The sequence below is a fragment of the Falco naumanni genome, chromosome 13 (genome assembly GCF_017639655.2).
Source record: "Falco naumanni isolate bFalNau1 chromosome 13, bFalNau1.pat, whole genome shotgun sequence".
NCBI classification, from domain to species: domain Eukaryota; kingdom Metazoa; phylum Chordata; class Aves; order Falconiformes; family Falconidae; genus Falco; species Falco naumanni.
In genome coordinates, this window is record NC_054066.1 from 5,748,012 (window position 1) to 5,773,676 (window position 25,665).

The following is a 25,665-nucleotide window of genomic DNA, read 5'->3' on the forward strand; positions in this document are numbered from 1 at the left end:
AGTGTCAGTTTCCCACAAACGGTTGTGTCAGCTCATGAACATGAATTATGATTCAGTAGGTGAGAAAAATTCAGAACTTCCTTGGTCTGGCATCAGATCTTCTAGTGATGTCACTGAGAAGTTTAATTAAAAACCAGGAGAAGTTTAATTAAAAACAAAGAGTCAAATCCCTATGCAGTAACTCACTCATTTGTTTGATACAGTGTTACCGTATTCAGTGACATTCAGGGGAAAATAAATGTGGAAGATACCATGCCTTTTGCTGCTTTGTTTACAGTCCTTCCAACCATTTTCTGTTTCTGCTGCTTCTCCCTTTCCCAGCACCTTCAATGGCAACGCTCTGAACAAAGTCAGCAAACCATCAGCTCACTTCAGGGAGTAAGGCGTTTTATGTATAGGTGATACTTGATGTGATTACCTTATTTTTTTAAAAAAAAATCTCCAGCAAGCCACTTCACTCCTTTTATAACATCTTCACACATTGCTATTTTTAAGTCCTTTGCTCAGCAGATCAGACTGCTTTGCTATCTGCAAATCTTCTTCATATCTCTGCAGCTGAGACCAAAATCCTGCATTGGGTTCTGCTACTGGTCTGGCAGACTTCACGGTCTAGGAGAAAGGAGAGACATTGTAGGAGCGAGGGTGGGTATCGTGCAGATGGATTATTTTCCTCTTAGACTATTGAGAAGATTTACTTTGGCTTTGATTTGGCTACAGAATAATAAACAGATATTTTGGTGAGCTGACCTCACTCTGCACTTGCTAAGGCCTCCTGGCATGTGGTCCCTCTTATAGAACAGATTCGTGGGCAAGGCATGAAAAGGAGCTGTTGGATTTACGGGAAATGTGACTGTCTCACAAAGCGGGGTGGCATCGCCCACGTTTCAGATCGTGTGAAACTTGGTCACATACCTGCCCGCCTCTGTCTGTATTATCGAAATGAGAGACCTCAGTGGTACACCTACCGGGTGGGCGATGACTAAAAGACCGTAGAGCACGAGCCATATGTATTGGATGGGCATCCTAATAAAGCGGAGCTACTACTGCCCGTAGCCAGCTCATCCCCAGCTACGTAGCAGGCCGAACTGGTGATGTTTCTTTGCTGTGATAAAAGCAAATCCTGCAAAACAACTTTTGCACGGACCTGCATCCATTTCACTCATTTTCTTTGTGTCTCGTCTTTAACATCACTTACTGTGACTAGGCAAACCACAGGGAAAATGTTCACAAGCCAACCAACTTTGCAGATTTGCTACCAGTCCTTACGGCCTATTTTGCATTCGTGGTGACACTCGTCCCAGAAACCTCACAGTGAAAGCTTATTTGTCCGAGTTGGGGGCGAAAAAAACTTACAGGGAAATTTTTATTCCAATATTGACTCTCTGTGTAACTGCTAATAAACAGGTGAGAGCAGCACAAGAATTCTATGAGCAATCATCATTACCCATAATAAGCATTGCATTTCTTACCCAGAAGCTGTCTAAACACAAAGCTGGGCGTAAGTACAATACCTCAAACGCGTCCTTGAGTGGCAGCTTTCGGTGTCTCATCAGATAAGCCGTGCAAATGGCAGCTGAGCGGCTGCGGCCGTTTTTACAGTAAACCAAACACTTCCCACCGCTCTTCACAGCCTCTTCTATAGCATCGCTGCACTGCTCGAAGTACCGGTACAGGTCTTCGGCCGGGTCATCGAACACCGGGACCCGTATGCCCCGGACCCGCTGGAGCCCGGGGAACGGCTGCTGCCTGGTGACATTAACGCAGAAGGTGACTCCCTCTCGCGTGAGCAGGTCCTCGTTGCAGGCCGCCCTGGCATTGCTGATGAGCAGCGAGGCCGTGACCTTGCAGAGCTGGACCATCGGCCACCGAGGCCACCTTGTCACTGGCCCCAGTGCAGGGCTCCTGGCTGGCTGCTTCTGTGTGGCGGCCGGGCTGCGGCACGGGCTGGGGTGCCGGGGGATCGGGGTGCCGAGGGGATTGGGGTGCTTCGCCCAGCAGTGCGTAGGGAGCGCTGCCTGGCAGCCAGCTGGGCTGGGCTATATTTAGCCCTGCTGCACAGTCGTAAAGGCTTCAGGCAGGTCCTAGTGCCTGCGGGATCCTCAGAGCTGCCTTTAAAAAGAGCTAAAAACACTTTCAGAGCCCACAGATCATTTGCAAAACAATTGGATTTGTACCATCCCTGTCCCCACAGCAGCTCCTTACAAGAAGCCAACACCCCCATCTCCCTCGCAGGAAGGCTGCGGCTGCTGCTGCTGCTGCTGCTGCTGCGGCTGCTGCTGCGGCTGCTGCTGCTGCAGCGCGAGGCAGTGCCGATGCAGCGATGCAACATGGAGCTGATCACCTCCAGGTCACGCTGCTGCCCCTCACCCACAACAAACGCATCCTTTGCGTAGCCAGAAGATGATTTCCCGGACTAGCTAGGTACAGTACCACTAACCCTTCCAACCTTCAGTAGAACTGCCGGTGCGGTGCCAGGGCAGAGGGAGCGCAGGCAGGGGTCCAGCTGTGAGGGGCCGGTGGGGATGGGGCCAAGGGCCCAGCCGAGGCAACACCGCAGCAGCCGGTGGCTGCAGGGCCGGAGGCAGGTACCAGCCACAGCTGGTGGGCTGAGCCTGGGGCTGAGCATCTCAAACAGTTTTCTCTCCGGTCACGATGCAAAAAAAGAGCCTGTGACAGGTATTTGCTGCTGGCACAAAGATGGACCTGGACTATCACAGCAGCAGGGCATGGACATCAGGGATGGTGTGAGACCCAGTGCCACAGCAAAGGCTCAGCTGTGAGGGATGAGGGTGAGCTTCTATTCCACCAGGGAGGGAGGGGAAGCCCACCTGCTTGGTCAGGAGAAGTGATGGGATCCATTATTGCAGCTGCCCATCAGCAGGCTGTGATCGAGTGCTGGTGGTCCCAAGGCTCTTGGGTGATGCGTCACTACAGGTGACAGTTCTGAGCTGTGGCTGGAGCCAGCGGTGAAGGGCCCTGTTTCTCATCGAGCAGTTTTTAGGAGAGTTGGCTGTTGTACCCATTACACACAAAGGGTCCATTTTTGGACCCGCTCCACAGCAGGAGGTTTGCTTTGGAGATGTTTGAACTACTCTCCATCCTGGTGGTGGGATATGAGATGTTCAGTCACCCGATCCATGCGGTGGGGGAGCCTGCACCCCCTGCAGTGGCCAGGGCAGCAAGGTTTTACCTGCAGGTCTTACCTGGCATGTATGCCTTGTCATCTGTCAGGCAGGAGATGTCAGTGAGGTTCCTGGCTGGGGAGAAGACTGGTCCCTGCACAGTCAGGTCACCTTTGTCAGCCTGGTCTCCTGCAGGGGTGGTGTTGGGGGAGCGGAAGGTGGGCATCTGGACACCCTGCAAGCAGAGGAAATAGAAAGACGGAAGGGCTGGAGAGAAAGCACTGAAGATGCCCTGCCAGAGCTTTGGAGAGGAGCTGCCAAGTCCTCGCACTCACCATAAAAGCTGTGCTGGACCCAGGCAGAAGCACCCTCAGCCCCAGTGCATCCAAGAGGCTTCCAGAGACTGGGATATGGACCACATCTGTGTGGGGCTTGGCCAGAAGCCCTGGCACGTGGTCCCTGCTTCCCAGGGAGGGGAAAAGTAATGACAGCCTCTGGCCCAGGAGCAATTCCTGAGCCCCCCCAGGTCAGAGATGGGGTGGAGGGTAGGAGCCCACCTTGCGCAGCTGGAGCTGCTGTTGAGCATAGGCAGCCAGTGTCCCAGATGGCAGCTCCCGCTGGGAAGCAAGCGAAAGCCAGGCCATGCTCTGCATCCACCAGCAGCAGCTATTCAGCTCACCACCACTGGTGCTGTGGTGGCACAGGGAGGGTCACGGCTGCCCCCAGCCCAACTGGAGACATGTTGGAGAGCAGCGCAGCGCCAGGACTCGCCCTCGTGATGCTTGGCTGCATGGGGAGATTGGTAGGGGTGTCCTGACACTGCGATGCAGTGACGGTGGGTTGTGGCCTGTGGACAGCCTTACCTTGGGTGGTGGTGGGCAGCACCATGAGTGCCTCAGCCCATGTCCCAGAAGTCCATCCTTGCTCATCTCCGGCTGGCGGGTGCTTCCCCATGGCAGGGGGCTGTGGAGAGCTCAGCCCTGCCCTGAGGGCCCCAGGGGCAGCCCCACAGAGCAGATGGGGCTGGGGTGCTGTGGGGTGGGGGGCTGATGCCACTGGGGCCCCGTGCTGCTTTGGCAGGTCCTGACACCTGTCTGCCTGGGGGGATGCTCCACGTGTCCCCTGCGCTTTGCCTGGCCTGTGCTGTACCACGTCTCCCAGGCCCCCACGGTGGGAGCTGGGTGCTGCTGTGGGGGTGGGCAGTGCTGCCAGCCTCTGCCATGGGGAAGGCTGCATAAGCAGCCCAGCAATCCAGTCGAGCATCACTAGCATCTTCCCCAGCCTTCCCTGCCAGTGGGGGGGCCGCCTGCAGCCCCCCTTCCTGCAGCAGCCCTGCAGTCCCCACGGGCGACCAGCTTGCTATGGGCCGTGTGGAAATCACTGGGAAAAATCTGTAAGTGGCAAGTAAAGGAAGGAGCAAGTTTGTTTAGGCTGTGGTTGCCTTAATTTGTACGGTTAAATTGCCATTGCATCATGACGAAGTGTCTTCAGCTGTCCCCTTTCTTCACCTGAACGTAGGGCTGATGCCCCGGGCAGCGGGAGACGCGGCACAGCCTGTTGGAGGGACTCGCTCTCCTCCCCGTGTCTCAGCTGCTGGTGGGGGGGGGGCCTGGCCACTGCCTTTGCTGCTGCCGGGCTGCGCTCCGTGGTTTCGGTGGGCAACGCAGCCTCTTCCACACTTTCGCCACCCCCCTGGCAGCTCTGCCCCCCCGCCTGCCCCGCGCTCCATCCCTCGCCCCCGGTGCCAGCAGCGGTGGCCAGGCGCTGCCCTGTGCCCCCCCGGGGCGGGGAGGCTCCCAGTGCCGAGGGGCACCGAGCCGGGCTGAGCCGGCTGCTCCGTGCGAGCCCCTCTGCCCTGTGTCCCGCGCCAGCTCCCCATCACCCCCTCAGCGGCGTTCCTGCTGGGCACCATCACCTCTCACCAGCCGAAAAACGGCTTTCGCTGCTTTGTTTTCCTCCCTGAGCACCTGCTATTTGCTTCTGTGTGTCAGTGCAGCCCAAAAATCTGCCCAGAGGGCTTACCCCGCCGCAAGACGACGGCTGAGGGCAGGGCGCCGCTTGCGCTGGGTGTCCCCTCACGCCTGCTCGTCACCCAAACCGTGATTATTTTGCGTGGCATCACGAACCCTCCACCGATCCGTATGGGCAGCTCACGCTGGGATTTGCCAGACACGCCCGCTGGGACTTAATGGGCTCACCAGCCCCCGGCAGCTCGCCCCAGCACCGAGCTGGGAGGGCCCCAGTGCCACCAGCCCGCAGCAGCATTGTCACACCGGCACCACCAAACATCACTGCCTCGCTAGGAGGCTATGGGTGCTTACGAGCCGCCTGCCTGCAGCCGACTTGAGGACGGTCCTTCTTGCCCGAAGGGTTGTCCCCTCCCACCGCCTGCCCCGTCCCTGTCCCCGCGCAGAGGGACCAGGCGCAGGGCAATCAGCGGTACGTGCACGCTTAGCGACCAGCTAAACGCAAACGCCACCTCCCGGCAGCCAAGCCAGCTGCCGGGTCTGCGAGAGGACGGTCAAACTCACCCCCCGGCTAGGAAAGGCGTGATGCTTCAGTCCGCATTTTGCTGGGGGTGGGTGCGGGGGGGTGGGTGTTCAGGCCTTGGTGCCGCTGCCGGTGGGGGCACGGGTGGGAACGGCTGGCACGAGCAGCCCCGGCTACGCTGGCTCTCGCCCGTCCTCTCGCCACGCACCGCTGGAGCTGCCCCCATCGCCTCGGCCAGCTCAGCCCTCACACCCCCACGCCTTCCCCACGCACGTTCTTAGCGGGGAACCTGCAAACACACGGCGTTCAGCAGCATCGCAAACCCACAGCAGTGTTTTCCAACGGCTTTAATACACGCACAGCTCCAAGTGGCCATTATTTAAGATCACAATTAGACACAGAGGAGGCAAAGGAGGTGACTGACCGGTCTGCAAACAAGTTCTAGGAGGTGGCCAAAATTTCTACACTTGTCTGTATTTAAAGAGAAGCGGGCATGTGGTGCCAATAGCTGTAACTGCAGGACAGGAAAATAAAGAAATGCCTACTCACTCAAGGGTATCACTCAATTTATTACATTTAAGTGATACTTGCTTCCAGGCAGATAAGATGGCTTTTAGCAGTTTCCAATTACCAAACCTGTGTCAGACACTTCATGAGCAGCTTTCAGTGCATCACCTTGACTCCTGCATTCCCCTGCTGCGGTGGGCAGGGCAGGGCTGCAGCACAAACCTTTCTGCAGCATCACTTCAGCCTCCAGCATGTGCTCGGGATCAAACATCCACGTCACCGCCATGGCCCAGCGGTCTGCTCCACACGCTGTTAACCCTGCCAGCGGCTGCACTACTACAAGACCACAGTAAATAATCAGCACAACACTTATTAATGACAAATACCGAGGATATTTCTGAATCCCTGTACGATCATGCCATGACTTTTTGGGCATCTGTATGAGGACGAGAACATTCAGCATACTTGCTTTGCTGACTCAACTCCGGTTCAACTTGTTTCCACGCACATCACAGCCATGCAACCTGTTCCTCCAGGCTGCACGGGGCTGAACACAGGCAAACCGCTATCGCCAACACTGGCATCGGCCCATTACAAACCCTGGGGCTGAAAGCATCATTTTATACCTCGGGACTCCTGACCTGGCCTGCATCTGTGCTTTAACAAGGAAAAAGAAAGAAAACTCCAAACTCAGCTTAAATGCAGAAGAAATAAAACTGCCCTGTAAATACAGATTTAAGTCTCCAGCCTTTTTATTTATACAAGGATTCAAAGAACATATTTCAACTTTAGATAAACAGTGCAAGAGAGTTACAAGTACCTTGGTAACAGAAAGAAATAGATAACTGTCCAGCTATGCCAATAAGTGAAATAATTCTTACTCCTGCAAATAGAAATGCATCTGTTTAAAGCAGAGGTGGACTTTAGATATTTTGCTATACCTTAGCCCCTACCAAGCCCACCGGAAAACAACAGGCAGTTTGTCATTTGTAAATGATAAGTAGCTGCACTCTCAAAGCCTTTTGAGACCCTCGCCCTTAGTTAAAACATACACATTATGGCACAAAAGAGCAGGCTGAAAGACAGAGACACTTGGAAATCCACTATTTCTGGTTCTCCCCTTTCCAGGGACAGGGGTCCTTGTCAATATTTTTTCCCAGACCACCACCCCACTCTGCATCCCTGTGAAGTTCAAGGCCTTTTCAAACCAGACCACCAGGAACCACCACCTTGGTAACACGGAGGCAAACATTCCTCCCCAGCCACCCCCCTCCCAGAGCTCCCCACTCGCGTACCCGGCCCAGGGCAGCCCTCCATCCGCCTCTGCCACGGGGCTGGGCACGTCTGTCCCCTTTCTGAGCGGGCAGTGGCCCAGGAAATGTCATTTGTAAGCGCTGAAAGGCCCCAGGCTCTGTGCTCTGAGCATGGGCTCAGGGCTGGCCTGGACCTGGGGTGGCTTCAGCTTGTTGAGCCCTGCCAGCGGCCGTCCAGCCACTGGGTTAATCGCGGGTTGCTTTAGGGGGGCTGTAGTTTAGAGCGACACGAGCCGATACCCTGAGGGGACCTGGCAAGTTTGGCTCCCTGGTGGAAGGTGGCATGGTCGAGCACAGCCCTGAGCCACCCGTGGAAGGTGGCATGGCCACGCGCAGCTCTGAGCCACCCGTGGAAGGTGGCATGGCCACGCGCAGCCCTGAGCCACCCAGTGGTAGCGGGTCAGGGCAACCACCTCAGCGTGATGAAGAGAACAGAAAAAAATGAATAACCAGGAACCGACAAAAAGCAGCAGCACAGGCCGACCGTGTGAAAAGGCATACGAAATAAACTGGACCTGGGGCTGAGGCGGGAGGAAGCGTCAGCTCCAACATCTTGGGATTCCTGGGAAAGAGGGGGCAGAGCCCCCGGCACTGCCCTCGCCCGCCCGCACAGCCTGTGGACACTGGTGCTGGTCCAGCCCCCAGCTCGGTGCCAGGAGGGCTGGAGCAGTCACCCCTGGGGCCCAGAGGGACACCGAAGTGGGAGCTCAACCCCAGCCAAGGGGGGAGGCATCACCAAGGGCTTCTACTGTACTCTTGAGGCTTTGCCTTATTAAAAAAACCCCTGGACTATCAGGTTTTATTATGGTAACGGGATCAATAATTGGGGCTATTAAATTGTTAAAAAATTAATTGGACAATGAATAAATTCTTGGCTTCATATTTAAGGTGTGCTCCCCTTGGGGCCTGTGAGAAGGTTATGAGTGTGACAGGCTAACAGCAAATGCTAACTGCACAGGAATGGAAATGACAAGGACTTTCTGTTCAGTCTCCCATTCTGCAAAGCAAAACATTGACCTCAGCACCCATGTGTTAAAACTCCAATCCAACCATTTTTTTTGAAGAAGGTACGATGCTTTAATGTCCCCTCCCCCTGTTTTTTTGCTTTGGACATAAAGTTTCTGCAGACTGGTTGTGGGGATTTCTGTAACTGAAGGCTACATTCGTATTGGCAACTCTGGGTTAAAAAAAAAAAGAAAAAAAGACAGGAACCCTTTAGAGCAGTAAAAGTAGTATGGAACTTGCCGTATTTCTAGAAGTAAATAAATCTGTATAAATCCATGACCTGTATTTGTCCGCTCCTGGGTTCTGATGGGTCTAGTGGTTGATCCTTCAGCCAACGTCCAGCATCCTGACCTTCGTTTCTGAAACCCTACCAGATTAGATCAGTTTTAACCTTACAAGAAGGTGAGTACAAGGCAGAAAGGATACCAGGTCAGTAACATTAGTCGCTGTGACTTGGAGAAGCCAGTCAAAGTTGGCCTAAAATCTCTGCCTAGTCTGAGGCACCGTCAGCTTCGTTACCTGGCCCCAAGCGGGACCCCTGCCCCAGGGAGGGCAGGTGACAAGCTCCTCCCTGCCCGCCTGTACCAGTTCTCAGCGTTACCTTGCTCATGTTCTCATCTTCCCTTAAATTGCACATTCTAGAAACTGCTAATGTTAAATTTATTTTTTTTTCCCTTTCTTTGAAAAGCCAAACCCCAACCCCATAATGTTTGCTCAGCCCAAAGACACATCTCCTCTAGCAGGAGAGGAAATGCTCCGACGTTTGCTGTGCAGACCAGTAAGGCAGGAGAGAGATGCGCCTCTGCCCTCCCTCTTGCCCGCAGCACAAACACGTCTGAAACTCAAACCCAGCCCCGTACAAACGAAGCCCAAGCGCTGGGCATCTCTTGGCCCAACCAGGCACGGTGACTGCGTTGTATCTATAACATCTGCTAAACCTACACTCCAGCCGATGCTTGCTGTACCTGCCAGGTACAGAAGCCTCCTGGAAGCCCTGAAGCACACAGCCCTATAAGCACAGACACTCCTACAGCTACATGAGGGTATTTATATCTGTCACTGACCACCCCCAGTCTCAAAACCCAGTATGGAGCCCACCCCACCAAACGTTTCGGGGTCAGGGCAGCCGCCCGTGTGACCCAGAGGCTGGTGTGTGGTGGGACGGGGCAGCAGAGGCTGAGCCTGGCCCTTCCCTGAGCCAAACCAGAGCTGCTGGCAGGTGCCTGACCCACCGTCTCACCCCATCCCCGCAGCCGTTAGGGAAGGCGCGTCAGAGGGTAGGGAAGGGACATGGAAAGTGGGGATTCACTTAAAAACCTACAATGCAACAGGAACAAACACCAGAAGAAAAATAAAAATCCCAAACGAAACGTGTCCCATCCTCACATCCCCCTGGTAGATGCTACCTTGAGTCCATCTCCTGGGTGGGGACAGTGGCCAGGGCTAACGGCCACCAGCCCTGCTCTGCCCCAGGGCAGCTGCCCCGGGGGCGCTGCCATACGTGCCAGCTGTGAGCTCTCACAACCAGCTGCAATGCTCCAGTTAGTAAAAAGTCCCTGGTCTTTCTTATTTACCAAAAAAAAAAAGGGATTCCCACCCACAGCTGGGGCCAAAGGAGGAGGAGGCAGCACAACTGTCTGTCAAGTGGAGAATCCCACTGTGCATATTTTCATCTCTCTGTTACCTACGACGGTACTGCACTGCAGGTAGAAATTGGACCATTATTACTTGGGTAAAAAATGGCTTTCCAACTAGCATGCAAAGAAAAAATACCCCAACCCCCAACCCTTAACACTCATTCCCAGTCACTTAGATGTAGGAGACCTACATTTCAAATTGTCGTCAGCTACAAGCTCTAGTCAAGAAACCCACTTGTGACCTTTCCAAAGAAAAAGGGAGTTCTGCATTTTTGGGTCCAACAGCCACTGCCAAACCGTTTCAGTTCAACCCACCGAACCTGCTCACGCTCCTACGCACGCCGCTGGAAGCGAAGGGCCATCTTCTCTGCCTGGGAAGTACAGAGGAAAAACCCGAAAGAGCCCCTGAATGCAGCACTTGAGCAGCGCTGATGCTCTCGGTCTCTCCGCGGTACGACGTGGCGTTGCTCTCGGCACCGTCCTGCTTTCGGCAGCTGTATGGGAAGCAGCGCTCTGGCCAGCGGCTGGGAAACAGGATCAGGGCAATTGCATATTCCATGGGGGGCAGCAGAAGAGCTGCCCTCGGAGGGGCCGGCCGGGTTCCCCCCAGCAGCCTCTGCAAAGGCTCGTTTCAGCCCCGAGAGCCAGTTTGTGGCAATAACAAAAGTAAAACAATGAGGTACGGAAAGAAGGGCCCAGCACTGGGGAAAAGACCAAGAAAGAAGAAAACAGCTGCTCGAGCACTGCCAGAAATAGCAAACAACTGAAACCTTTTTCTCCTCCCTCTATTTTTTTTTTTTTTTTTTTTTTTTTTTGCCAAGGTGAATTAAATATGTCCTTTGGTTGGTTGGTTGGTTGGTTGGTTTTGGCAAAGTGAAGCCCTCGGCCGCAGTCTCTTTCCTGGCTGTGCTAGTGAGTTACCGCCACAAGTGCTGCACGGCGATGAAAGCCACCGAGAGGAGGAGGAGGAAGGCAGAGGGCAAAGATCTGCTGCTGGCTCCATTGATGCCGTGTCCAGACTGCTTAGGAATAGCGTGCGTTTCTGGCTGCCTGGTGCTGGGGCTCTTAGAAAGTCTCTTGCCACAGACGTCATCAGGACAGCTGTCGCCACTCCCGGAGCCACTCATGTCGTCACCTGCACAGAGACAAACGTGGGGTGAGCCCCGACTGCCTTCCCTATGGTGGGTGACATCCCTGCCTTCCCCTTGCTGCCACCCAGGGAGTTCTGGCCACCAGCCCTGCCCTGGCCACCTCCTCCTCTCTGCGCCCCCCCCACTACGGGATGCAAGCCCACACCTGATCTCCAGCTGACGTTAAGTGCCCCCGGCAGCCAAAAGCCAGGCCACCACGATCCCTCTGCCACCAGGGCCCAGCTGCGGGGGCTGCACGGAGACCCACACAGGCTGCCAGGGCTGCTCAGCCTCTCCCGCCTGCTGCGGACCTCTCCGGTCCTGCTAAACTCACTTGCGTCTTGGAAATCCACGTCGTTCCCGATGTTAGCGTTGCCCAGACGGTTTGTCATGATCTTCAGCTGCATGATTTGCTGGCGAATGGTCATATCTGGCTTGGTGATGTCCACCTCCACCTCCGGGTTGTTAATCTGATTAGCTAAGCCGTCCCCCATCACCTCGGGCAGGTAACTGCGAAGGAAGGTGTTAGGTTTAGATGTCTCCCCCCAGCCAAGCTCACCTCTCCGTTACACCAGTGACCATCCAGCCTCTCTGAACTGCAGAGAAGCTGCAGGCAGTGGTGCTGGCTTGTCCAACAGCCTCCGCGTGCCGACGTTTGCTGCAAGGCAGTCAGCTCTGTGGATGGCCAAGCCATGCTGCTGTGGCCAGACCCCACCAGTCCCCTGGAGGTCGCCTTGAAGCCAGCTCAGCTTGCAGGAGGTGGCTGGTGGCCTTGCAGCATCACTGTCCTGGCATGGGGAGAGGTTTCCTGCAGGACAGGCTCTGTGTGGGGCTGAGGGGTTGCTCTCAGGCCGGTACCCACACAGCCACAGCGGCGCTCCCCATGGAAAAGCTCTGTCCATATGGGAGGCTGCAAACACCTCCATCCCTGCCCCAGTTGAATGCTGTGGGGAGTGACACCTGGGACGACTGAATCCCCCCAGCCCCGTACGACGAGACGGGCCCCCAGGGAAGCTTCAGTCAACCGGGGGCTGTCAAGCAGCGAACAGAGCTGCGCTGCTCCTCTCGCAGTGCCCTGGCCCATCTGCTCCTGCACAGCTGCGGCACTGCAGTAACGACGTGAAATATGGAACAACCGAAGGCACCGGCTCCAGGCTGGCAGAGATCAGCCCAGCAGGAGAAAGGAGGTGCAGGGCCAGCAGCTGTCCATCTCCCCTCACAGCCACCCTTTAGCTGCCAGCCACGGGTGGGAGGTGTTCCTGCAGCCACTTGATGTCACCCAGGTGCCTCCTCTCATGAGGGAACAGCATTTCAGAGCAGGTATGGACAGAAAGATGCGTAGGCAACTCTTAGCAACAGCTCTGGAGTTTGGGAGGTAAATCCAGCCCATCTGCCTTCTGAGTGCACGTGGCACTGCAAAACTGCTTCATTAGTACAAAACTACACAGTTATTTCATGGTTAGTGCATTTCAGTGCTTAACCCTCCACCACATAGCAAAATAACAGGCTTGACGCTCCCAAGCACCAGTTTTTCAGGAAACACAGCATTTCTGTGGACAGGGACAGACCTTTTGGCTCAGTCTGGACAAGGGGGGCTGGCTGAGATGATGGCTAAGTGCCTTTTATCAAAACCTCCCTCCCCCACCCTGGAACAGTGCTATCCTGGCACCTTGACCTTCTCCATACCTGCCCTTGCTCATCCCATTCCAACACTTGTCATCCGCCACTGAGCTGGCCATTACTTTTTTGCTGCACAGGCTGCTGGGCAGGGTGATCCAGTAAGTCTTGAGAGCTGTCAGATTCCCTTTGGCATCTAAAACCTGTAAACAAAGAGGATGCTCAGGGCCAGGAGAGCTCTGGGGCACTCTGAGGCTGCGGAAAGCACAAAGATTTTTCCTATTTTTTTGGTTTTACCATCACAAATTCTGTTTTTATGCAGACAGGGATATATAATCCCCTAAAGACCAGCCTTCAACCCAAGCACTCAAGGCTGAAGGTGACATGCTAGAGCACGTTCTGGTACCATAAGATTAACCAGGAGAAGATCATCTTCTGGGCCACGAGGACAATACTGAGAAGCAGCCTTGGTGGGAGCCAGCAGGGCTTTACTAGGGTGGGACATGCAGGTGTCTGTGGGCGAGGAGCCTCTGAAATGTGGGACCATGGCAGATCCTGCAGCTCATCGTTCACGGAATCCAAAATCTCCATGGAGGAGGACCTCTGGCCCCAATATCCAGGCTGGACTGCCCGAGGCTGAATGACATCAATGGCAAGGAGCCTTTTCAGGTAAGATGGGCACCAAACCCCTGACAAAGTGGTTATCAGCAACCTAGACCCTGACCCTGTGCCAAGGCAGGATCAGATCTGCTTAGGTCATGCCAGTACTTGCCGATCTGACCTTCTTCAGACTCGCCAGCAAAGGCGATTCAGCAGCCTGGGGGTGGTGTGACCGGACCAGCAAGACCCAGTGCTGTGCTGGCCAGGCTCCCAGGGCTCCTGGCACACCAGCAGGACCCAGTGCTGTGCTGGCCGGGCTCCCAGGCTCCTGGCACACCGGCAGGGAGGGACCTTTGGAGGCAAACTCACCAGCATCTCCAGTGCTTGTGCAGAGGATTTTGCTTCTAATGCGACCTTCCCCCGCCTTTTCTTGTCCTCGCTGCTGGAGCCTTTTGTACTGATTTTGGGATTTCCACAGCCTTGGAAAACCTGAAAAACAAACCAAACTCTCTATCCTATCTTTTGATATTATTTCTTTAATTAATTAGCACTCCACAGTTATGTTGTTTTTTTTCTTCTTAAGTATGTTTATCTTTCCTACCTGCAAAATCTCTAAGATTCTGGCTTAAGTTTTTGGTCAGGTTATTCTTGTGCCAGAATGTGTTTTCAGCACACTGTAGCTGGCTTTGGTTACCGCTATCAAGCAAAATGTTCAGCAATAACACAAAATTAGCACATGTGTTTGGATGAGTCACCAATGTTGCTATTAAATTATTTCTAGCAATTTTACCTGTTCCTATTATGACTGAAAAATAAAATTCTGTGAAGAACAAGATGGGAGTTGCTCACGCTCATTACACCAGTGGTGGGGGATTCAACATGGCAAATCATGTGAGCTTTGCTGATTCGGACAGCAGACCGGGGGCTACTCGGCACCCACACTGCACATGAATGCCCGCTCTGACCAGGGGAGTGCGAAGACGGCAGGTGTGTCACAGTCTGTCAGGTTGGATTTTCATTTCAGGGGCAAATGAGGAAGCCAAACTGATTTACCTCCTAACTCTGGGTACCTCCTGCCATCCTAATTACCCGTCCAGGAGCGCTCTGTAGCCAAAGGAGAGCAGAAGCCCTCTGAGGGTACAGATCCTCAGACTTTGCCTCTAGGAGGAGACGAGGTGTGCCCTGGAAGTGCTGTTTCTCCTGGTCTCTGCATGACCAGTCCAGGCGACCACCCCTCTGCAGCAGATAGCCAGTGCTCAGGCAGCGGAGCCTCACCAGGGCTGGTGGAAGGAGTGCTTGGACAGCCAGACTGAACGAAGCGCCAAAGGTCAGGGGGCCTCTGCACTGTCAGTTTGAGTCAGGAAACATCAGCCTTTACAAAGCAAGCCATCTGATTTGAAAAGATGGCTCCAAGCTTCTTGTGGTTACCAGGGCGCTGTCAGAAGCTATCGATAAATTCAACTTTGCATGGTGTCCCCTTAAAGCGGAGAAGTCAAGACCTCAGACAGGAGCACTGCTGACGCAGCTCGTGCCGGCTGCTGAATGCTTTTGCTACTGGATTCTGACAGCCATCAGCAAAGTCCTGAGGTAGACAAGAGTCCCTTTGGTGACAGTGGGTTTCATTGGTGTGACTGCGGGACATTCAGCCTAGAAAGCCCCCTCCTGGGGTGCACTGTCCTGCTGACCAGATGGATCTGACTGGGGCAGTTCAGCACCAAGCCAATTTGTTCAACTGTCTCCTTTGGTCCGTGCAAAAAGCCCCACCTTGAAAACTGCATGTAGAGGACTTTCATTTTGGTTTTACCAAAACAAAATCAATTCATTTTCACTGCTGTATCTTTCTTATTGGTCTGTTGCTGTCGTTAGCAGGAGACAACTCTTTCAGGAGGTAAAAGCCCTGGGAGGTGTGCAGGACAGCGGCTCTGGTAGCAGCTCCAGCACAGCATGGTGTCAAGGTGATCTTCTCGCCAGCCCAAGGGCTATAGGTGAGCAATGCCCATTACTGATGGAACGAGCACGTGTCCTGCAGACTCCCGCATGGTAAGACCAAATCGACATTTGCAGCCTCTGACAGCTCCTGCTGCCTGAAATCCATCAGCGAGCCACAGGGAGCGAGGGGGGTTGCGAGGAGGCAGGGAGAGTGCTCAGCAGTGCAGTGAACCCATGACTGAAGTGTCACTGGATCCAAGGGCCACTTCTGGCTCGTCTCACAAATGGCAGACAGCTGGCAACGTTTGAAGCCCCCAGCTGCAGCCTGAGCCTGCTGCCTTTGGCCCCGAGAGAGGTCCCTGTCACGCTCAAAACCAGAGCTTAGAGCTGCAGTGATTTGCAGCTCCTGATCTCTGCTACCAGTGCCACCAGCAAAGACTGCCGCATCCATCTGGTCACCAGATCATATGGAGAAGCTTATCAAATATGTTTGGTTGCTCCAATTGAACACCAATTAGCCTATTTACTCCTTTTCATTTTACCAGATTTACTATATGCCCCTCAGAAACACCTTTATTTGCAGATGATGCCATGTTTTCCCACATCATGGGCTTGCTTTTATGTGGACAACTTCAGTCTCACCTAACAAGGGAAGAAAGAATACGGCCTTTCATGTCACAGAAGAAACCTAAACGAGTACTTGGATGCATGCTGCTGTTAGCGCTTTGACATGTAGCCAGTGAATTCCTGCTTGGCTAAGCAATACTTCTGGCCCTTCCCTTCTCCAAGACCCAGTTAGGACCTGCCCGGCTCGTTTCATCTGCATCTCTGCCCCAGCTGCGGGATAGCTGCAGGACTGGGGGAATGTCTGGGCAAAAAGCAGAAGCCCTGGAGGGCTGTTTTTGTTCCCAAAGCTTCTCTTACCTGCAGCTACAGAGGTGACTGTGGTTATGTGGATAAATACACTAAAAATAAAGACCAATAGAAGACAGCTTCATAATATGCTTCCTGGAAGGCAGGTGAGCATCAGGAGAGCCTGTTTTATACTCTCCAGATGGACTGCCAGATTGCAACTCTGTCCCCCAGATACAACCTGATAGCCCAGTGTTTCCTGGGCAAGGCAGGTTAAAGCAGCTGCCTCCTGTCACTAGGGACTGTGCACTTTCTGTAAATGCCTCAGCTCAGCCAAAATACTTGGGGACCCTTCAGACACAAAGGCACCTGACAGCAAATGGCACCACGCCTCCCACAGCCACTGCATGTGCAGTCCCACCTTGTGTGTCTGCTCCTGAAGGCGGCTGGCTGGATGTGGCAGGGAGGAATATTTGGAAACACTTGAGAAGGTTTTTGCCTGTGTAAGATGGGTGGTCTCCTATCATTAAAAGAGTGGGCATTTGATCTCTTTCATCCTTCATTTCCTTTAGTTCAGTTGCACAGTGAGCACAAAAAATGTTTGGTCCTGGCAGTTCCACGTGGTGTATCCTCAAGCCAGGCCCAGGCACACGAGCTTACCTTGGCTGTGATCGAGTCTTTGTTTTCCTGCAAGTTAGAAATAGCTTCAGCGATCCTCATGTGAATGGTCCCTATTACAGTATCTACGTTGTACGGTCCGTCAATCCGGTCAGCCACTACGACCAGGGCATCTAGTGAAACAAGACAGAGACATCGCTCATCAGACTCTGTGCAAGCCAAGTTAAAGATCACGCTCACGGTGGGTGGGATAAGCTGTTGGCCCCTCGGCAGGCTCGTGGGGAGACATCCCTCCATTTTCACTACTGCCCAAGTGCACGCTCATTCTCCCTCTGGCATGGGAGAGCTGTCCCTTCCCAGCACGTAAGTAAAGCCACCTTCAGTGGCAGGCGAACAGAGGTCACCTCTGGCAAATGGCAAATGCAACCTGTGTTCACACAAAGTGACCAACACTTCCCGGGGTGCTACAGAAAGGAAAAACAAAAAATTGGGGAAAAAATGTTAAGTAATGCATAGCGGTGCTTGGCCCTAATCCTGCTACTCACTGCACTGCAGCCAGCAGAAAGTGGGAGAACTGGGCTCAATAAAGTGCCACAGGTACTGGATGTGGGCAAGAGCTTCTAGGGCAGTGAAGGCCTGAGGAAAGTGGTAATGCTGCTCACCATCACTTCTGGAAGGACAACGTGTGACCAGTCAGGGAAACACCAGGTTATAAAGGCAGAGAACCAGACCGAAATGCCCACAATTAAACCGATACACAGGACAGGGAGTGACTGAGGAGTGCCTCTTGCTCTCAGTTCCTCTTATCTTGGAAAGCTCTGACGTCCATGTGCTCCTCCCTGGCCTGGAAGCTCCTGCCTTGATGGTTGGGGCTGTGCTTGGCTTATAAAAGAATTACCCACCTCTGCCTGCCTCCAGAGGTGATTCTCAACACTCCAGCTGGGTCTGAAGCAAGGACAGCCTATATGCTCGCAGGGCTCAGGGCACTCGGGTATGCCACCGCAGAGGAATGCTGACATCCTTGGTGTTCAGCAATATTTAAACAGGATCTCAGGGTGGGGCCAAAACTGGGTTTGCACTTCTAAAATGGGATCTTAACCAGGTCTGACGTTGCCAGTCAAAAATTATAATACTGAAAGTCACTGCTATGCTGCTACTGCCTCAAGTTTCCTACCACTTGTGCTTTAGTAGCCTGAAGGCCAGCTCATGTATAAGCTTCATCAGCATTGAGGGAGTTGGCATTTACATGTGACCTCAGATGGCTCCGGTGTAGTCTGTGTCCCCCAGGGCACAACAGAAACCTCCTGGCAGGACAAGTGACCAGTCAGAGTACTGGGGTGGCCCATGCTCATCTGGAACAGAAAGTGCTTCATGTTCCTGTGGCCCCGTCACATGGAAGAAAAGTGAAATGGCTTCATGTTCGTTCTTCTCTACGCAGGGTGTCAAGTCCCAGGGTTTAGGTTGGAGATCTGCCCCATTCATAAACTGGGTTATTCATTAGGAGTCATTAATTCTTCTGTCCTAAATCCTGATACCTCAACCTATCAGCCTCGCAGGAGACTGTCACAGCAGATGCTGTGATGTTACAGAAAAGTTTATTCAGCATGAGTTTGTACTGCCAACATTATTCGTGAGCAATGAAACCACCAGGTGACTTATACCTGGCAGTTCAACAGAGTCTCAGTAAAACACGTCCTTCAACCTACACCATCCCACAGCGTGTAGGTCACCTGCAACACTGCTGTAAAGGACTGACGCTTATCTTTGAGCCACACAGCAAATTTCCTTTGAACAGGAGTCCAGCCAGCTGGGACACAACCACAGCCAACAGCCATTTCAAACCTGCGTGGGAAGTGTTCAGTCTGTTGTCTTGGCAAGCCAGCAGGACTCAGCAGAAAGACCCCAAAGGACTTCCACAAGGTCTAGGTGAGGTTTGTGTAGAAAAACGAGGCCCATGGTGGATGTAGTGTGTTAATAACAAAGGTCTGATCCTGAGCCTACTGCTGTCAATTTGAAAGTGTACGCAACCCTTGCAAGTATGTTCTCTCTGCTGTTACATGATTGATGTTCAGAGCCTGACAGCTCTCAGAGAATGACCAGGTCAAGCAAAGACTAGATGATGGACAGCACAAACCCACAGAAGACACCAGATCATGCCCACAGGGCTCACAGTCTGAAAACAGGTCCAGCCTGTGGGGAGCGAGGGCGATAGTCAAACAACTGGGGGGGGCTCAAGCCTCAGCCAGCCTGGAGCACGGATCGCAAAATACTCTTTGCTCAGGTCTATAATATAGGATTTAACAACATGCAAAGTCACAGCTTGGACACATCACATATTTTTTTCAGCACTTAAAAAAAAAAGAAAAAAAGGTTTTGTTGGTTAGCTTGTGCAAGAATGGAAGCAAGGGCCACAGTCCCCAAGTTAATGTGCTCTTCTCCTGCAACACAATCCTATGGCAGCGCTGATTCCTAAAGCTAAACATGCCATACAAAGGGGTAACGTTTTTTTGTATTCTGGGAAATAGCATCTCCTGCAACATTAAAGAGCTTGCAGTTTAACTCTGCTGCCACTCAGGGGTTGCAGCGTCACCTTTGAGACTGTATTTTCCAGACAATTTCAGCTTGCAGAGGCACTAATGTTGAGATACAGACATTTAAATCAAAGGCTGCACGCCAAAATTACTGATAAATTATGTTCAAACCACTTAGTATAAAAATCTCCCTTAATTTGACCTGCCCTAATTTGTCAAACTGAAAGAGTCACTCTGTGTTTAGCGTAACAAAATCCTCTCCAGCTACACAGAAGGGCCTGGAGAAGGGTGAAGAATGGACAATGCTGGTGAACTGTTACCTTTGACTCTGTGTTTTGCTCCAGTCCTTGATCAAACTGTGACCTCTGACACTAAAATGTACAACTGCAATTTGAACAAACTCCTATTTCCTCCTAGTCATCACCCCTTGACAATGCCTCTTGGGGAAGAGGGAGCCAGAATAAGTGCAAAATGCACCCGGAATTGCCTCCCTGTCAATCACGGGGAGCTGTAGGCTGACCTCTGCGAGACGGGCAGTCACCCTGCCAGGAGAGCAGTGACAGGTACCGGTTGGCTTGCTCTGGTCAGAAAGGCTGAAGCACCATCAAAATCCTGGTGTAAACCCTTGGGGAAGGGACTATTCCCACTCCCCGCTTTAGCAGCAGCCTCTCAAGTTGCTGTCACGGGGAGCACTTCCAATTAGCCGCAGTCTGTTGCCACTTGGTTCGTTAGCGCCCGGAGCGAGGCGGGCAGCTGGCCAACACACCTGACCCAGCAAGTGCTCCGGCCTCTGCGTGAGTGGTTCCCTATTTATTTTGCAATGTCCCTTGAGAGGCAGATGACACTCCTTGAACTGCATCGGGGTCTTTATTGTGAACACCCCCACATGTCAACCCTGAGCCACCCTGTTGGGCTGCAGCTGGCTAGTGAGCTGGCAGTCTTGCTGGCCAGGCAGTGGGTGCCAAGGCAAGGGGAAAGGCCGAGCCTGAAGCTCGTCTCGTCTGGCGCTTGCCTTCCGTGAGCCCAGACGAACATCAAGGCTCCCTCTGGTCTCAGATCACTCCAGGTATAAACTCCAGGTATAAACCTGAGACAGAAAGAGGAGCTGGCTGGCTGATGATGCTCTGTGGGCACAAGGAACAGCGAGAGCTTCACCGCTGCAACCAACCCTCCCTGATGGACAGCAGATGGGGAGAGGACGTGTGCTGTAACATAGACACCGTTTTCTAAACACAGATCCTCACCAGCCTTAAACCGTGTCCATTAGCTCCACAAGCCACTCTCAGCAGTAGTTCACATTTTAACCAGGAGCCACAGGATCTGGAAAACCAGCTGAATGACACCTGAGGTCGTCTTAGGAGGGATGCCTGGGTCTGATCAGGCAATGCAGAATTTCCTGCAGAAATGCCAGGTTGAAGTTCTCCAGCTTGTGTTGCACCAGAGATCTGGCCACACCATCGCAATGGCATTTCTGGCTTTAAACTCAGCAAAACGGACACCTTTGCACACATACAACCCACTTTAAAATAACCATCATCTTAGCTGAGTAACACAACAAAAATGAAATGAGCTCATTTCTTATTTAAAATACAAGTCCCATTCTTCCATTCCTGGCGATGCCTGTGACCTCCCCCTCCCCAGGTATTTAAGACACCTCTTTCCATTCAGAAGCATGCGATTCACAGCCCTTTGCTTTCCACCCATGGAAACAGTTTATGGCTTTGTGTCTCCAGATTGCCTCCTAAGGAGGGCAGCAAGTCCTTCTCCCGCTCTCACAAGTGCTCTGGCGTGGATAAGGTGGTGGCTCTGACAGCGTACAGGTGGCAGGATCCGTCCCTAAGCTTCAGCACTTGGGAGGGAAGGAAGGACTACTTAAATGCAAAATGGGGGCAACCCCAAATGAGCACAGGCAAGATGAAAACTCTTTAAGCCCTTGTTAGCCAGCCCAGCAGTGTGTTTTCTAATGGTATTAAAGCCCAGCAAAACGTCCTGCAATAGCTTCTAGGCGTCAGATCACAGAGAACCCATAGTGTAAAATAGCCTCCAACAGTCCTTTCTTTACTCGCCAAACACTGTCTCAGAGAGCTCAAAAAATGCCACGAGGGGCAGCTGCGCTGTAGGAGAGAAAGGCTGTCTTACCCATCAGGTACTTCCACTCGGTGTTGAGGTCTGCTTGGTTGGCCAGGCAGCCCTTCACGACGTTCAGGCAGTAGTTGTTGCACGGCTTCACGCTGGACATGCCCCGGCAGTGCGGGCAGTACATCAGCTTCATGATGGCGCGAGTGCACTCGTGGCTGAGGGAGACCTGGGGGTGACAGATCAGAGTCAGGCACATGGCTGGTCGGGGGGCAGGCGCACCAGCTCCCCCCGTCCCTGGGGTGAAGGAGCTTGGCGTGATCTGAAAGGTGGCACGGCCCCCCAGGGGCACAGCCCTGGGAAAGCTGCTTCCCTCTCACTGCCTCTGCTTCTCCCCACCCTTCCTCAGGTTTTACTCCTGTTGGAAGGACAGGACCCCGAGGCAGCTGCTAGTTTCTCGGGCTGTGTTTGAAGCCAGGGTTCTGGGAAAAGCCCGTATGTGAGCATCATCCTCTTTCCAGCCAGGTCTGGTGGCCACAAGGACAGTGCAGGTTGCCCACTGGCTGTAATTGTGACCCGACTAATGGTGCACGTGTGGCCCTGGAGCCTCTGCAATCAGTGCCACCGCCATGCCCTTTCTGCAGGAAGGGTTTGTTGTCACTGCCTGGCAGATGCAGGTGTCCCCCCACAAACTGCATCTCTGGCTTCCTGGGGGGATGCACAGCAGGGGCCTGGACACGGCAAGTTCTCAGCTGGCATCTTTGGAAAGGAGAATGGTGTTGGGGAAAGACTTTAACAATTCCAAAAGTATGGGCAATTGAGAGCACTTGACACTGGGAAGTGATTGCTCTCTGAGAGTACTTCAGGAGCCGCAGGCAGCCGGTGAAGTGGGCCAACACATGCCGTGCCAGCGGCTCACAGGCACCGCACCTGCAGCCGATGCTTTACAGAGGTGACTCCGGAGGTGGCTTTGCCACCTTTAATTAAACCACTCTGGCCCCAGAAGCACAGAGCCAGCGCAGGTGCAGAGCCCAGAGAGCAGGGCAGCAGCCTCTGCAGCACGTCCAAGTCCCCCCTGCCCGTCAGCCATGGGACAGTGTCCCCCTCCGACTGCCACAGGCAAAGGGCTGTCAGTGCCAGCTGAGGGATGAATAACGACCTGGCAGACCCTGCAGAGGTGCTGGCAGAGCTCAGTGCTCCCCTGCCTTGTTGCTAAAGTGTTTTTCTCCTTTGTGGTCTTTTTCCATCTTTGCTCAGATCCATTTGCAACTCCCTTGTCATTCTTTTAAAATAATTTACAAAAATAAATGTAAGTGTCTGTGCTTGGTACCCAGTACTTGGCACTCACAAGGAGCCCAGAGGGGGAAAAGTGATGGAAGGGGCAACTCTCCACAGGGCAAAATCCCTGAGCCTCAAGCTGCAGCTGCAATGCTGAGAACGGCCTCAACCTCCTTATTATTTGTGAAAAATACTTTGAACACGGCCTTTTAAGTTCCTTCTGGAGGACTCCAGAAAGATCCCATTCTGAGGTACCCTCAGGAGAGGGAGAACATGCTGAGCCCACCCAGCCACCAGAGGTTGAGCTGCCCCCTCCCTGAAACTGCCTGCATGGTAGCACCTCACTCCCAGTCAGCCTTGGAAAACAGCCACTGGATCGTGCTGGGGCTTCATCATGCAGGAACACATTAAAATAACCTCGTGAGAATCTATTTCAGGACCGGGACAAAAATTTCAAGGTCTCAGAGAGGGAACCCAAACAGAGAGCGCATCCCTGCCTCGGCAGGCAGAACAAGCCCTGAGATGCCTGCGGATGCTCCACCGCGGCCGGAGGGGCTGACAGGGAACACCATGCATGCCAAGGCTTCTCCCCGTGTCCTCGGCGAGCTTTCTGCCTCCTTGCTGGCACAACTCCCTCAGCCAGGAGCCAGCGGGCGGCTGCCGTGCGGCTGTGCTGCCAGGAGATGGAGGCTTCGTCCCACCGCACCGCACGGGAGCCACACGCTCCATCCCCGGGAGAAGCTGGAGAAGGCACCTCTGCCTCCTGCCTCGGCGATCTGAGAGGGGATGCAACAAAGCAGAGGGACGAGCAAACAAAAGAATAGCTTATGTTTCATCTGGGGCTTTAAATAACCACGACTGGACTGAAGAGACAACAGGCAAGAGCATGTTGAACGCTAACACAGGCTGTAGCTGGAACCCTTCCGAAACCAGAGCATTACACAGAAACCAGGAGATGCAGCTAGGAAAGGAGCTGTGACCTCTCCTTCCCGACAGAGCAACCATGAATTACACCAGCTCCAACCAGAGCATGTAACCTGGGCAGGCAACCAGACCCTGAACACAACTTTGTGTTTTACCGGCACTCACTGTCCTGGCTTACCCAGCTGTGGCCGCGGAGCACGGTCACCTCGCACAGCACAAAGCCTGGGAGCCGTGGCACCGATGAGTCACGCAGCTGGGCCCCGAAACGTGGGACTTTCCACAGCGCTGATGAGAACCAGCGAGCAGCCGGCTGGTTTGCCTGCAGCCTTTGCGAGCAGGGGGAGCTGAAATGCTTTGGTGGACAGCAGGAGTGCGGCATCGCCAACGCAGGGAACACCCCAGGCCAGCCATGCAGCGGCAGAGAGGACAGCCAACAGCAGCTAGAAAATAAAGCTATTTGGTACCCTGCCAGAGCCTGTGGGGGACAGGGAGAGAGGCAAGCGACAGATCTTGGCTCAGAAAAGCATCTCCAACATGCTTAGCTTTCAAGTACGGTGTAAACCCAGCAATAGTACTGGAGCTACGCAGGTGACCACAGTGAGCCCGTATTTAAATGAAGCTGTGACAGCCCCAGTGGGCATTTCACATGTATTTCTGCTTGCAGAATTTATCCTGGTCTCTGCATTTATTTTTGTGAGTGTCTTCTGCAAAACAGAAAGGACCTTCACACCCTGAGCACAGCACTGCCTCACCCAGCGGCGAGTAATCGTGCAGGGCCACCCGTGCCCTGCCACCAGGCAGAGCTGCAGATGGGGAGCAGCAGCGGGGGCTTGCTCCTTGGTGCCCACCTACTCCACCTGGCCTTTGGCATGACTGGCGAGCGCAGGCAGCTGCCAGGGCTCCCTGTGATGCAGACAGCTGCCTGCCGTCCTACAACCCACCTCCCTCCAACCTCTATGTGGCTGTCCGCCAGCCAAAATGGCCCGTCCCCAGCTACACCGCCTGCATCCACACCGGTGCCCACAGAGCGGCCACCCCCTGCCCATGAAGCTCTTGTGGGCTGCTGCCACCTGCTTTGGGGCAGCGCGTGTAGGCAGAGCACCGTGTGACAATGGCACCAGAGGCTCAGGCTCAGCTCCCGAGGGGCTGGAGGGAAAAAAAGCTGCTTTTGTACCTTGGCAAGGATCAGTTCTGGATGTCAGAGAGGAGCTGTGTGTGTGCTGCCAGCCTGTCACTCTTGCAAGGTGGCTTTGTCTCCTGGAGGACAGCAGAGTGCCACCCTGCCCCAGCCTGGCGAGGCGGCACCCTCACCTCTGAAGATGAGCAGGTGACACATCCACCACCAGCTGTTGCTGCACTGAATCTGGCAGGTGCCAAGCGTTCCACTTAATCTCTTGGCAGAAGGGGTAAGTATTAATTTTTGCAGGTGGAAGAGGCCAGGCTCCACTCCCGTTCCCCAAAGAACAAGGCAAACCTCTCCTGCTGGCAGCAGCACTCCTTTCTCACAGGCAGGCTGCAGAGGTGAACCCAAAATGGAGGGATGAGAGGGCAGGAAGAGGAATTTCAGGGAGTATTTTCTGCATGCTTTGCTTGGCCAGAGCTCAGTTCATTGTCATTCCACCCAGCTCATGCACTTCTGCTCCACACAGGGCAGAGGGGAGCAAGGGCTTGGGGCTCTCAGAGCCCCCTGCCCCAGCCCTCTGGGGGACTTGCAGCATGTTAAGAAACAAAGCCCTTCAAACGTTTCTTAGTCCTTGCAGATTAGTCTGCTGAAGTCAACTTCCAGGTTTTTTTCAGGCATGCTGTATCCACACAGGGGGATTCCAGCCCCCATTAGGAGGAGCTGAGATTCCCTCCCCTGTATGGATACAGCAACACCCCCAGGAGAGCGCTGCAGGTCTCCTGCCTGCTCACCTCTCGGGCACATCCAGCTCCAGCAGTGGGACCACGCGTCCTCCACGGCAGCTCGTTCCAGACAAACACCCCCACGGGCAGAGCGGAGCCATTTCTCCAGGCTGGCAAAGTCAAGACTGACC

General features: G+C 53.7%; 2 protein-coding genes across 3 annotated transcripts in view; both read right to left on the minus strand.

Annotated features, from left to right (window-relative positions):
• Positions 1 to 434: 434 nt before the first annotated feature.
• DUSP28 (dual specificity phosphatase 28) lies at positions 435 to 2,220 on the minus strand. Its single transcript, XM_040613315.1, has 2 exons — positions 1,512 to 2,220; positions 435 to 609 (listed from the first exon to the last, which is right to left on the minus strand). The coding sequence occupies exons 1-2, from the start codon at positions 1,857 to 1,859 to the stop codon at positions 475 to 477; spliced, it is 483 nt and encodes a 160-aa protein (XP_040469249.1). The 5' UTR covers positions 1,860 to 2,220; the 3' UTR covers positions 435 to 474.
• Positions 2,221 to 6,858: 4,638 nt separating this feature from the next.
• Positions 6,859 to 25,665, minus strand: part of GPC1 (glypican 1) — a 222,175-nt gene continuing 203,368 nt past the window's right edge. For both annotated transcript variants that reach the window (XM_040613669.1, XM_040613668.1), the window contains exons 4-9: positions 21,491 to 21,656; positions 16,863 to 16,993; positions 13,791 to 13,910; positions 12,891 to 13,024; positions 11,539 to 11,714; positions 6,859 to 11,209 (exon numbers count right to left, since the gene is read on the minus strand). In XM_040613669.1, coding sequence (XP_040469603.1) covers positions 10,992 to 11,209; positions 11,539 to 11,714; positions 12,891 to 13,024; positions 13,791 to 13,910; positions 16,863 to 16,993; positions 21,491 to 21,656 — 945 coding nt within the window. In that variant the 3' untranslated portion in view covers positions 6,859 to 10,991. The remainder of the gene's footprint in view (positions 11,210 to 11,538; positions 11,715 to 12,890; positions 13,025 to 13,790; positions 13,911 to 16,862; positions 16,994 to 21,490; positions 21,657 to 25,665) is intronic.

What these genes read in the sequence shown, in the direction of transcription:
- DUSP28 (XM_040613315.1), bottom strand. Translation starts at nt 1,859, where the DNA reads ATGGTCCAGCTCTGCAAGGTCACGGCCTCGCTGCTCATCAGCAATGCC. An exon ending in CACTCAAGGACGCGTTTGAG is followed by an intron (nt 610 to 1,511) that starts GTATTGTACTTA and finishes CCTTTCTCCTAG; the next exon opens with ACCGTGAAGTCTGCCAGACC.